Source organism: Miniopterus natalensis, chromosome 2 (assembly GCF_054644295.1).
Source record: "Miniopterus natalensis isolate mMinNat1 chromosome 2, mMinNat1.hap1, whole genome shotgun sequence".
Classification (NCBI taxonomy): Eukaryota; Metazoa; Chordata; class Mammalia; order Chiroptera; family Miniopteridae; genus Miniopterus; species Miniopterus natalensis.
In genome coordinates this window covers 101,947,422-101,959,420 of record NC_142082.1, presented here as the reverse complement: position 1 = coordinate 101,959,420, position 11,999 = coordinate 101,947,422, and the positions used below count along the sequence as shown (strand labels likewise).

At 47.6% G+C, this 11,999-nt stretch overlaps 1 protein-coding gene across 1 annotated transcript; it reads right to left on the bottom strand.

Annotated features, from left to right (window-relative positions):
- Positions 1 to 1,659: 1,659 nt before the first annotated feature.
- On the bottom strand, positions 1,660 to 2,751 carry GPR12 (G protein-coupled receptor 12). Its single transcript, XM_016224825.2, has one exon. It carries the CDS (start codon positions 2,671 to 2,673, stop codon positions 1,660 to 1,662), a length of 1,014 nt encoding a protein of 337 aa, XP_016080311.1. The 5' UTR covers positions 2,674 to 2,751.
- Between the last annotated feature and the right edge of the window lie 9,248 nt (positions 2,752 to 11,999).

Sequence of the window (11,999 nt, the reverse complement as noted above, 5' to 3'; positions counted from 1 at the left end):
GTGCTGCATGAGAGGGGGCTTTAGAAAGATGGTGTGAGCAGGCAGGCAGCCGGAAAGGCCTTGAGGCCACCATGGGCAGGACACTGGGGACAAACCAATGAGGTTAATTTATTATAAATGATTCCCCAGGGACCCTTAACACTGGTCTTATCACCATCTGAAAGGGCTAAGCCGGTGTGCTGTACAGAAATTCTTCCACTGGTTGTATAGACACAGCTGTAAATCCACAGCCATGGAGGGAAGGTGTCTGTGTCCAAAACATCTGTCTGCGCTAATGGAAATGATGCTCAGACACGATGATGTTATAATATGTTTAAAAGCAATTCTTCTGTGTAATTTCCTCATGAAATCCTTGCTCTCTGAAAACAGGCTATACAGTTTTTATTGCATTTAAGTGTTGTTGTTTTTGGTAAAAAGAAGGAAAAAAATTCAAACTTAACTTTTTATGAACAGCCACTGGTGAACTTAAATCATATGTCACAGTCAGATAAGGGTTTATGCACTCACAAACAAATTAATCATTAAAATAGGAGACCACTTGTTTCAAATGTATTTTACACCACCAACAATATGAACCAGAAATGCTTGGTTTGCAATGTTTAATTCTGTTTGTCTCAATCAAAAATAACTATTAATGCATTTTTAGATAAAGATAGGAAAAGTGATGTTTTTCATATTGTGTGATAGTTTTTACATTGATTTATTTTTCCGAATATACTGAAATATATTTCATCTACTTTCAAGAGATGTTATTTTTTCCTTCTTTTTCCTGAAAACACTGTAGCTTAAGGAACTACAAGGGTGAATCTAGTGAATCCAACTTCCTATGTAAAGCGAAACAAATTTTGTAATTCACTTTAAAGGACATTATTAAAAACCTATGTTGAAAAATGACTTACTTGATTCTGGATTTACAACAATTGAAATGAGTGGTCCAGCTAACACAGGCAACCATGCAGAAAGAGTTACAACATACATAGAAATACCAGAGTAATTCTTGTCAGCAGTAATTGCTGGCAGTAAAGAACGAATGAGTAAGAACGGGCTCATAGTTTCAGGGCTGGTAACTTATTACTGAGTTCGTGTTAACAAAATCAGGTCTCTTCCAAATATAAGCATGGAAAATATTTTCATCGGCTCAAAAGAGACTGTATTCTGTTAGATACATGCAGCATTAAAAATCTACCTTGACATTAAAAAAAAGTCTGGCAAAAGTAACTTCATTTTCCTCAATAGCTCAGTTTTATTTTAAAGTCCAGGTAAAAACTCTGGGACCAGTTTACTAGTTATAACATCATGGCCATGTCATAGCCCTTCTTTTCCAACCCACCACCAACCTTCCAAACAAAATATAAAGCAAAAACCCTGCCTCCAAATAAAATATAAAACAAATAAATCCCCCCCCCCAAACAGAACAAAAAAAATTTTGAGCAAAGAACTCAACAACTTTTTTAAAAGGGTGAAACCTCTGGTAACATTATTTTCACTCCATTCACTTAACTCATCTGAACGAAAGCTTCAGGAATGCTAAGTGTTTCTGTGGCTCCAAAGAGACTCCAGTGTGAAGAATTTGAGGAGAGCATCGCGACCCTTGGCCAGGCAGTGGGAGTGCTCGGTAGATGCAGCATCGGGCGTGGGTGCCCTGTAAGTGGGTGGCTGCTACACGTCGCTGGGTGACCGCGCTCTCTGGGAGAGGCTGGGTGGGACACAGCCGCAGCAGACGAGGCAGAGGGCTTTCTGGATCTCCTGGTTTCGGAAAGCGTATATGACAGGGTTGATGATGGAATTGTAGGTGGCGGGCAGGAGGGTGGCGTAGGTGTAGATGGAGGGATAGGTGTAATCGGCTATCAAGGAATAGAGGGTGAAAGGCATCCAGCAAGCGGCAAAGGTGCCCAGGATGATGGCCAGGGTGGAGACCCCCTTCCGGGTGGTGACATAGTGCGAGGTGGCCAGGAAGTGGTGCTGCAGGGCTATCTGGTGGGCGTGCCGCATGACTATCTTACAGATCTGGATGTAGAGCTGGAGCATGAGCGCAAACATGAAGAGGAAGGAGATGGAGAGCACGGCCGTGTTGTTCTTGGTGAGAGGTCTGACCACGCTGCAGGTGGACTCGTCTCTGAGGCAGTTCCAGCCCAGGATGGGCAGCAGGCCCAGGCAGATGGAGGTCCCCCAGAGCATGACCAGCATGACGTAGGTGAATGTGACTGTCCTCTCGGAGTGGTATGTCAGAGCGTAGTACAGGGAGAGGTAACGGTCAACAGTGATGGCCAGCAAGCTGCAGACGGAGGCAGAGAAAGAGGCCACAATGAGTCCAATAGTGACCAGCTTGGTGGCCTCTGACTGAAGCACGTAGGCAAAAGCAAAATTGACGATGAGCCCGATGCCAGCCAGCAGGTCTGCAAGAGCCAGACTGCCTATCAGCAGGAACATGGGAGCTCGCAGGCTGGGGTTCTGGAAGATGATAAGGACCACGATGGCATTTTCACAGGAGATGAGAGTTCCTGAGGTACACAGGACAATGTCCCAGGGGTTGACCCCGAGCTCTGGCTCTGGCTCTGGCTCTAGGACAGGAACCTGGGAGGAGACGGCAGCCGAGACGTTCTCCGCCGCAGCACCGGCATCTAAGTGATCCCCAAGCAAGCCGCTGAAACTGACCTCCGGGTCTCCGTTCATTTTAACCCCTGTCCTCTTCAACGAAAAGACAGTTTTTTAATGGATAGGTACAGCAGGGGGACAGTTCAAGATCATGCAAAACTACACAAAAAGAAAGCCAGCCCCTCTTCAAATACGGCTATCAAATGCCACAAGCTTCGTGAATTATAAACTGCTATGAAATAAGACAATAGCCAAAGTCTCTGCGATTTAAAACTCACTACAAAAAAAAAAAAAAAGCCGTGCGGCGCTGGGGAAAACACAGGAGAGGACTTCAAAACGCGGGGGCGAGTGAGGCAGGCCCAGGGCGGGCGCGGCGCGCTGTGAAAGTGCGGGCTGCGCGCTCCGACATCCCCGCGCCAGAACCCACAGCTGTCTGACATCCGGCCGCCGGGGCACCGCACGCCGCAGCCACGAGTCGCGAGCCCGCCGCCATCCCCACGGAACATTTAAATCGTCCGTTTCCATCGAGCTCCCACCCTCTAAAAAATCCCCAGCGCGCGTGCACACACTCATCCACACCCCCAGCCAGAACAAAGAGGGGTCCGGGCTTCCCCCGAGGGCACAAAAGGCGGGTGTGTGCAATGGAGGTGTGGAGGCAGGCAGACGGACAGACAGACAGACCGACCGACCGACGCTCAGACACTGCCGCCGCTCCCCTGGCGGCAGGGACGTGCGGCGGGCGCGAGGGGGGCGGACAGGGCGCCGGGCCCGCGGCCCGCGGGGGCGGGGGTCATCTAGGGGGTCACCTTGGCGCGCGCAGGCCGAGGGGCTCCTCTGGTACTTCCGAAGCGCGCGGCAAACCGTGTCGCAGGTGGGCGCCGCGGCCGCGCGGGAGGGGCGCGGGGCCGGGGGCGCGCGCGGCGCCAGGTGAGCGGCGGGCGCCAGGTGAGCGGCGAGCGGGGCTCGCGCGCCCGGCTCTCCCAGCCCGCCCGCCAGGCTCACATGCTCCCCGCACGCGCGCGCGCCCGGCCCCGCGCCCGCACCCCGCCCTCCCGCACACGCGAGCCCGGGAGGCCGGCGCGCGACCCCACGGGTGGAGGCTGCGCGGGGGCGCAGGCAGGAAGAGGCGTCCCCCACGCAATGAGAGCCCCGCACCGCCCTCCGGGACCAAGAGGCCCTGGAGGCGGAGGAGCGCGCCGTCCCTTTCCCTGCCCACCGCCCCGCACGCCACCCCCCGCTAGTGGTCCGGGAATTGCAAACACCTGGCGGGGGCACGGGGCGCGCAGCCTTACATTCCTGAGGTCTCCCTGGAGAGTCCCAGTCTCCAGAGGCCGCTTCTCTCCGCCTTTTCCTAAATGGCTACCTACATTCGTGGTCAAAAGAATTGCTTAGGGTGGTATTCAGGATTCACAGCAGGGATGGGGGAACAGGTTAGGGAGGCAGATCTATAAAGCAGCAAAATGTGCAGCCAGCTATTCCAGAATTGCCCTTGACCACATTGCATCCGCATTCCAAAGGGATCCCCTTCCTTAGGTGTGTCCTGGACCTGGTTCATTAACTACTGTTCCCCGGAACATTCGCTTAACTGAATATACGTGCGGCTATGTAACTCATCATTAGTACCATCAAACTGCACCTATTAAGTGCTCCTTGAGTTGTGTTTTCAAGTGGAAATCATTTACTGAGTTCCTGCAGGAGCTTCCTGCCCATGCTAGCCAAAACCAATTCATTTAGGCACTGAAGTAACAGTGTTCATTTATTTTTCCATATTAACACATCAATAGGTTCTAAGATTAAGAACCTGATAGCAGGCTGCTCTTATGAGCCTAAGTCACCCCTGGATACAAAAAACAGAGCACCTAATAGATCTTAAATTTAAAGATGGCCTCCCAGTTTAAAGATGGGAGAAGGAAAGGGCATGATCTTCTTGGTTTTCCCTGTCAGCAGTGAAGGTTTTTCCAATTACCTTTCTTCGCACTCACTGAAGGGCTCCTATATGAACACAGATGGTCTGCAGAACACAGGACCCTAGAACTCTTCCCATTATCCTCTGGCTGTCCTGCCTCCCCCTGGTGCTCACTGTCATTGCTTACCGCAGCCTTGCTGCCTCACCCACCCTTAACGTCCCCTTCTCCCTTCTCCTCTCCTATCAATCAGCTCCAGCCTCTCTGCAAGATCTCTTCAGCTCTCCCTGCCTGCCAGGTCTCAATTACAAATCAGTATTTCTGGGGTAGGGCCCAGATTCTGCATTTTCAACCCTCTCTCCCAGTGATCAGGATGCTGCTGGTTCGTGGACCACACTTGGAGAAGCAAGGTTCTATGGAGTTTTAAGAATTGCTTGTACCTGATGGAGAGTCATTAGACACCTGGGCCTTCAGGGAACCAGTTCAGTAAAATGGAGTCTCTCCACTCATAGACATGTGTATGGTCTGGTGGTGACAGACACATAAAACCACAATAACACCAGGCAGCAAATGCTGTAATAAAGGGATGTACATCTTCCTCTCAAGTGCTATGAGATGAATCAAAGCATTTTTAGAAAAAAAGCAATGAAAATAGTTGTTTAAAATACACATAGCAGTTTCAGCATGCTACAGTTCAAAGTACCTGCCAAAATTATAGGAGTCTCATCCGCAGGGCAGTTTAAGGAAAGCGAAGGCACAGCACCAGCCAGACACTATTCTAGTCACTAACACTGACACAGGCCCTGACCTACAGAGCTTCCAGCAGTGGAATTTATTCCCTGTTGAATGTCTTTGAAAATAAGAAAAAACAAAGAACCGAGGATTGGGGAAGTAGAAAGGTAATAAGGTGGGTGGCAGTGGTATGTGTGTTTCTGCAGTGAAACCTGGAAAGAGTTTAAGGAAGAAACAGGGCAATTAGCTATGCATTCACAGTTCTGCTCAGTTACCCTTCCCTTTGAATGATTACTTGTAACAGAAAGAATGTCAACTTCACTGTACTCCTGATTCTATGTTCATCTGTGTATTTGTTAGGACTTTTGTTGTCAAGGGGCAGAAATCCAATTCAAACTAGCTTTAAAAAAAAGGGGGTGCTGTTGTCTGGCATGGCTGCGTAGGATCTATACAGTGGCTCATAGAGAAGAGGAAGAAGCTACAGGAACCGATGTCTACCTGTTTGCCAAGACTCCCTGTCAGTCCCTGTCACTGGCTTATTTCCTGTCTTTGCCAGCCTCAAACTGTCCTCTCCTAGACAAGCGTCTCCCATGCAGTTGTCAAGGTGGCCCAGGCAGCCCCTGGCTTGCATGCTGAGACATCTTCCTAGCTCGTGAGAGGAACTCCCAAAGAACTGGCAGCCTGGTGTGGGCCCAGCCCTGCACCAATCAGGTGGCTAATGGGATGGGATGAATCAGTGGCCAGGCCTGAATTGTGTATAGTCCTGAAATGCTGTTTCCATCTAAAGGTCACCAAATGGGTGTTTCCCTAGAGGGAAAAAGTGAGGTGGGACATGGGGCGGACAGAGCCTGGGTGTCCTCTATAGCTTGGAATGTGGTGGACAGAGGGGTTGCACAGCCTTCTGTAGCAGGGGTCCTGAAGTAGCTTCCTGCAAGGCTGCTTCTCAATTTATTTGCCACCATTACAGAACACTGGAGCAGATGCGCTCAGTATGTGACATCTATTGTCTTTTCATCACTTATCTTTTTTGTCACCTTTTCTTATAACTTTAGCAAGAAATTGTAAACCTTCTAGAATGATCTGGCATTTTTACAGCCTCTGCCAACAATTACTGTTTTGTGGGGGGAAAAGATCTGTGCCCTTCTTAATCTATGCAACTTCTTCATCGTAGACAACTTCACCCTGTACCTGTGTCTACTCGCCCTTCTTGGTAACTGAACGCTGTCCCAGGTTACTAGTTGGAGCAGGTCAGAACCGGAGCCAGCACTGCGCAGCGCCCATGGCGTGGAAGTGTTACCGGGCTGCTGCCTTCCTGCCTGTGCTGATGAGTGCTAGTCACTTTCTCTATGTGTTTCGTTGGTGCACTGATCTGGATCAGACTGACCATATGTTCTTCTCTCCAGCCAAGGGGCTAGGCCATACTTGAGAATAAAGCATGACTCTAAATTAAAGTTTAAGTTTTATTAATTCTTTACCTTACAGTAAATTTTATCGCAGAAAATTCCCATTTCAGAAGTGTACAGTGTGATGAAGAGATGCCAAGTGAATGTAACCACCTTGAGAAATAGAAAGTTACTGGCACCCCAACGCCTTCCTCTTGTCCCGTCCCCGTTATTATCCCCATGGGAGAAGGAAGCCACTACCCTCGTTCGAACACCATAGATTAGGTTTACTGGTTTTGAACTTTACATAAATGGAATCCTGCACCACATGAACTATTGCGCCTGGCTTCTCTCACTCTCCGTGATGTCTGTGAGGTTTACCTGTGTGTTACATAGAGCAGTAGTTTCGCCTGTGCGGTATCCTATTTGTAGAATATGCCACAGTTTTTAAATCCATTCTCTCTTCATCAACATGGGGCTGTTCTCTGGTTTTGACTATTGCAAATAAACCACTATAAACATCCTTGTACATGTCATGTGATGCTCATATGTACATGTTTCTATTAGGCATGGCCAATAGGATGAAGAATTTCTCCATCAAAGTACACTCTCATGTCTAATCCTGCATTTAAACAAATCTGGCTGGTATTTCAGGACAGTGAGGGGCCTACAAAAAAATTATAACACATCTGTCCTTTCCCTCTGTATAAGTCCTCTAAACTTTGAATAGAAGAGGAACATATTTCATGAAAAAAATCAAAGACATAAAGAAAGAAAGGAAACATCACTGAAAATGTTTAGTATGAGATATTGTGTGAGAAAGGAGAGCTCCGTTGTCGTTGCCTCGTTTCTCTATATATTTTTGTGTTTTAAAAATTGTATTAAATTTTAGATGCGTTTTTCTGAACTAAAAAGTAATACATATTCATTACAAAAATGTTGGAGCCTGCAACTAAAATTAAACGGTAAAATTACCTGTATTCTCATTTCCAGAGATAGTCACTGAAAACTTCTGTTAATATACACTTTTAATGCATTTATTTGGGATGATGTTTGGCAGACTAAGTTGACAAATTACTTTCAGAAACATTTTATTCTCATTGTTGCACAGAGCAATAGTTTTTCTTTTTCTGTGGATGTGAGCTGCTGGCTAGCCTGGTCTCTGTGCCTTATGATGCTACCCAGGGATAGTGCTAGCCACAGTAGGTACTCACCGCCTCTTCCTCCTCTCCTTCCGTGCCCTGCACTGGCCTCTCCTCCATCTCCTCCTGCTGCCTCTCAGTCCTTGTGGTTGGCTGAATAATGGCCCCAAAGATGTCCACATCCTAATCCCTGGAACCTGTGACTGTTTCTTACGTGGCAAAGGGGACTTTGCAGAAGTGTTTGAGTTAAGAATCTCCCGATGGGGAGATTATTATAGATTACCCAGGTGAGCCCTAAATATAGTCACTGAGAGAGAGGCAAAATAATTACAATGAGTAGGAGATGTGAAAACAGAAGCAGAGGGAGAAAGGCAAGGAGATTTGAAGATGCTACACTGTTGGCCTAGAAGACAGAGGAAGGGAGCCAGGAGCCAAAGGATGTAGGTGCCTCTAGAGGCTGGAAAGGGCAAGGAAACGGATTCTCTCTGGAGCCTCTAGAAGGAACACAGCTCCCTTTTTACTTCTTTGAGAATAAAGTGGATTTTAAAAAATTGATACACTATTATTAACTAAAATTCCTAGTTTCCAACTCAATATTATACTTGCTATGGGTTTTGGCAAATTTATGTCATTTCTTCACCATTACAGTATCATGCAGAGTATTTTCACTTCCCCCAAAAATGCCCTGTGCTTCACCTATTCCTCCCTCCCTCCCCACTAAACTCTGTTGACCACTGATCTTTTCACTGTCTCTATAGTTTGCTTTTTCCAGAATGTCGTATAGTTGGAATCTGACAGTAATGAGCCTTTTCAGACTGGCTTCCTTCACTTAGTAACATGGGCACAGACACTTGTCTCAGGGTGAGGGGATGCCTCTTGGTGGAATCTCGAGAACTTCTCTCACCTGAACATCAGAGGCCTGGGAGCAGAGCAGGAGATGGGCCCCTGCGTCTGTGCCAGGGCCCCACCAGGTGCAGGGCCGGCATTGCCACCTGAGCTAAATGGGAGCAGGGGAGGAAGGAATGGACGTGTGGTGATGGGGGAGGCTGAGCTTGAGACACCTGTGTGGGGACTCCCAAGTGACTAGAGGTCTCTGTAAGGGCACCTAATGTTTAGCAGTAAAGCCAGTGGAGACATGGCCCACTATTGTTTGGGTGTGAAAAGGTTCACCTGAGGTTTCATTCAAGCTGTAAACAGAAGGGAGGCTGTTGCTGTCCAGTCTTGGAATGAGGGCCACCAACCCTAATGTGGGCAGGGTAGCTGTGAACAGCAGCGTGCTGCCAGCTCAAGGTTGCCACGCACCATTGGTCAGAAATCCTGGAAAATTATCTTCTGGGGCCTTGACACTCTTGCTATGTTTGCACAAGAGCCCAGAAGAGACGCAGAGTGATCAGGCTTGGTACTGATTCTGTGAATCACTAAGGAGCGAGCACTGTTTGCACAATCTAACGCTTTGGATCTGAGATGAAGAGCTAACCGTCTTTGCGGGCCAGCTTGGCAAAGTGCTTCTTTTTGCAGAGCAGCATTCCCGGGGGATCTACCACTCGATGTACCGGGAAGCCTGTGCATGTGACCCCTCTCTTTTCCTATGACCTACATTTAATTGTACCCAACGGGCTTCCCTGTGGTTCGGAGGAAAAGTGCACTATGAGCACAGACACGGCCTTTTCTTTGTATGAGGTTTTAAAACTCTGGTGCCCTCCCATGGATGAGTCCTCTTTAAAAGAGGAAGCAGGAGGATAGTCCCAGAGTGGTGAGAAGTAGGAAAGCAGAGAACTTTGCTCATGTGCTACTTTTGCCTCCAGATCTTCGGTTTACTGTATCAGGAGGCTTAGGCAGCCAACTGCAACCAATCAGTTTTAACTAAAATGTGATTATTTGGCGTGTTCCCCACCTTGCGGCTCTTGAAATCCTGACTTGGGATGCTGGTGAGTGACACAGGAGAAGGGAGAGGAGGTAGGAAGGGATAACCAGGGTCGGGTGCTGGCTCGACGCCCTGCCCTTGGCTCGTGCAGGACACCCGCACTTCCCTCCATTCCACTCCTTCAGCAGCAGAGAGGCTGCGGATGCGAATTTCTTCCCCAAGTTCTGCACGGCAGTGCCCAGGGTGACATGTGTGACTGCAGGAGCTCTGGCAGTGTCTGGCTGACAATGGAGAATGATTAGTTCTCTCTTTTGTCTGTGCCCGGTGCCGACCTCGCCCAGGGTAATCTGTGGGCAGATGATTAGCATGTGCTTTGCTGGGTAATAAAGCTGACCTGTCCTGATTCTTGATTTTTCTGCATTTGAGGCTCACATCTGATTGCTTGACAGTCAACTGAGTTTGCATCAGTTACATTTGATCAGTGGTACCTAGAACTTTGGATTTTTTGGGGTTGGTGAAGTTCACCAACCAGCAGCAGCAACAACAAAAGGGAGAAACTGACATGGGGTTTCTAAACTTTTACTTTGCTAACTAAGTTCACTTAAGCAAGCAGACTCCTAAGTACTTTCATTATTATTTCACAGTAAAAAGAACATTATTAGCATGCACACAAAGACATATCTCAAACAAAAGGAGTATTTCATGTAAATGAAATACATCTGGTTTTATGAAAACTCACTACACGGTTCTGGCTTTTCTGAGAACAACTATTTTCCGGAGGGTAGAACTGTCACAGCCCAGATCGGTCAGGGGTGGCTCTTGAGGCCATTGAGGGATGTGGTGATTTTGCATCCACTCAAAGAAGTTGGAGCAGAGATTTAATACCTCTTGTCAAATCAATAGGGAAAATGTGTAGGTAAAGTTTCAGACTAATCTCAGTTTTCCTTTAGGCATCAGGAGCATCCCTCGCCTCTCCGATCTGAGAACTGAGTTTGTGGGGCACCCACTGCATGCCGGGCGCTGTGCCACAGCTCTTCACTGCAGAGGAGTTAGGGAGCACTCCACTGCCGGCAGCTCGGTGGGTGCAATCGTCAGGAGAAATGGCCAGCCGGCTGCCTCCCACAAAGCCTCACGTTAATTTCTCTGCAAATTTACTCTGGTTTAGGGAGATTTATATTAACCAGGCTGATATGTTCTTGTCAAAATGCCAACTCCCAGCTAAATATTTACTGTCCCAGAACCAGGTATGAGCAGACCTGCGTGACCTTGAGCAAGTCAACACCTAACCTGTGTCCTTTATTTGTAAAATGAGAATATTAACAGCATCTACCTTGTAGGCCTGGTGTGTATGTGACACAGGATAAAGCATACAGCACACCTATCTTAGCCTGGTGCAAAGAAAGCTAAGGGTCTGTAAATAGTACTTACAATTATTGTTGTGGCCATTGTTAGTGTATCATCTTCTTGACTCCCTGTGAGCAGGATCCATGGAATCCTGTTATTTCCATCGCACTGGCCAAATATCTTGGCCTCCTCAGTGGAGTCATTGCTCACAAAACACCTAACTTGGCAGGAAATTCTGTTTACTCTACTGTCAAAATACATGCAGAATCCCTGATGGACAAAACTTGGAAGCAAGCAAGATGCCCTTCAGTAACAGAGGGGATAAATAAACTGTGGTACATCCAGACTACAGAATATTTTTCAGAGCTAAAAAGAAATAAGCTTGCAAGTCATGAAGAGACACAGAGAAAATGCCAATGCATATTACTAAGTAAAAGAAGCCAGTGTGAAAAATCTACTTCCAACCATGGCTGGCATTCAGGACAAGGCCCAAGTGTGGAGACAATAGAAAAATCAGTGTTGCTAGGGTTGGGTGTGGGAGGGGTAAATCAGCAAAGCACAGAGGGCTTTTAGGGCATTGAAACCACGGGTTCCATATGATGCTCAATGGTGGATACATGTGCAAACTCACAGAATGTACAACTCCAAGAATGAATCTCAGTGTAAACTAGGAGCTTTGGGTGATGACGGTGATGATGTGTCACTGTAGGTTCCTAGATTGTAAGGAATGTGCCACTCTGGTGGGGGGGTGCTGATAATGGGGGAGGCTGTGCAAGTGTGGGGGCAGGAAGTATATGGGGACGCTCTGTACTTACTGCTCAGTTTTGCTGTGAACCTAAAACTGCTCTGAAAAACAAAGTCTATTTTTAAAAAAAATAGAGGAACATTGTAGGAGATAAATTCAAGGAATCAATGATTAAGTAAATAATCTTAAAAAGGAAAAAGAATACCCCCTCTCACCTCCTCCACGGCCGCTACCTTGATTCAGATGACCGTCACCCTTCGCCTGGATTATCTCAGGAGCTTCCTAGCTGGT

Excerpts from the sequence above, each read along its gene's own strand:
- GPR12 (XM_016224825.2), bottom strand. The coding sequence starts at position 2,673 with ATGAACGGAGACCCGGAGGTCAGTTTCAGCGGCTTGCTTGGGGATCAC.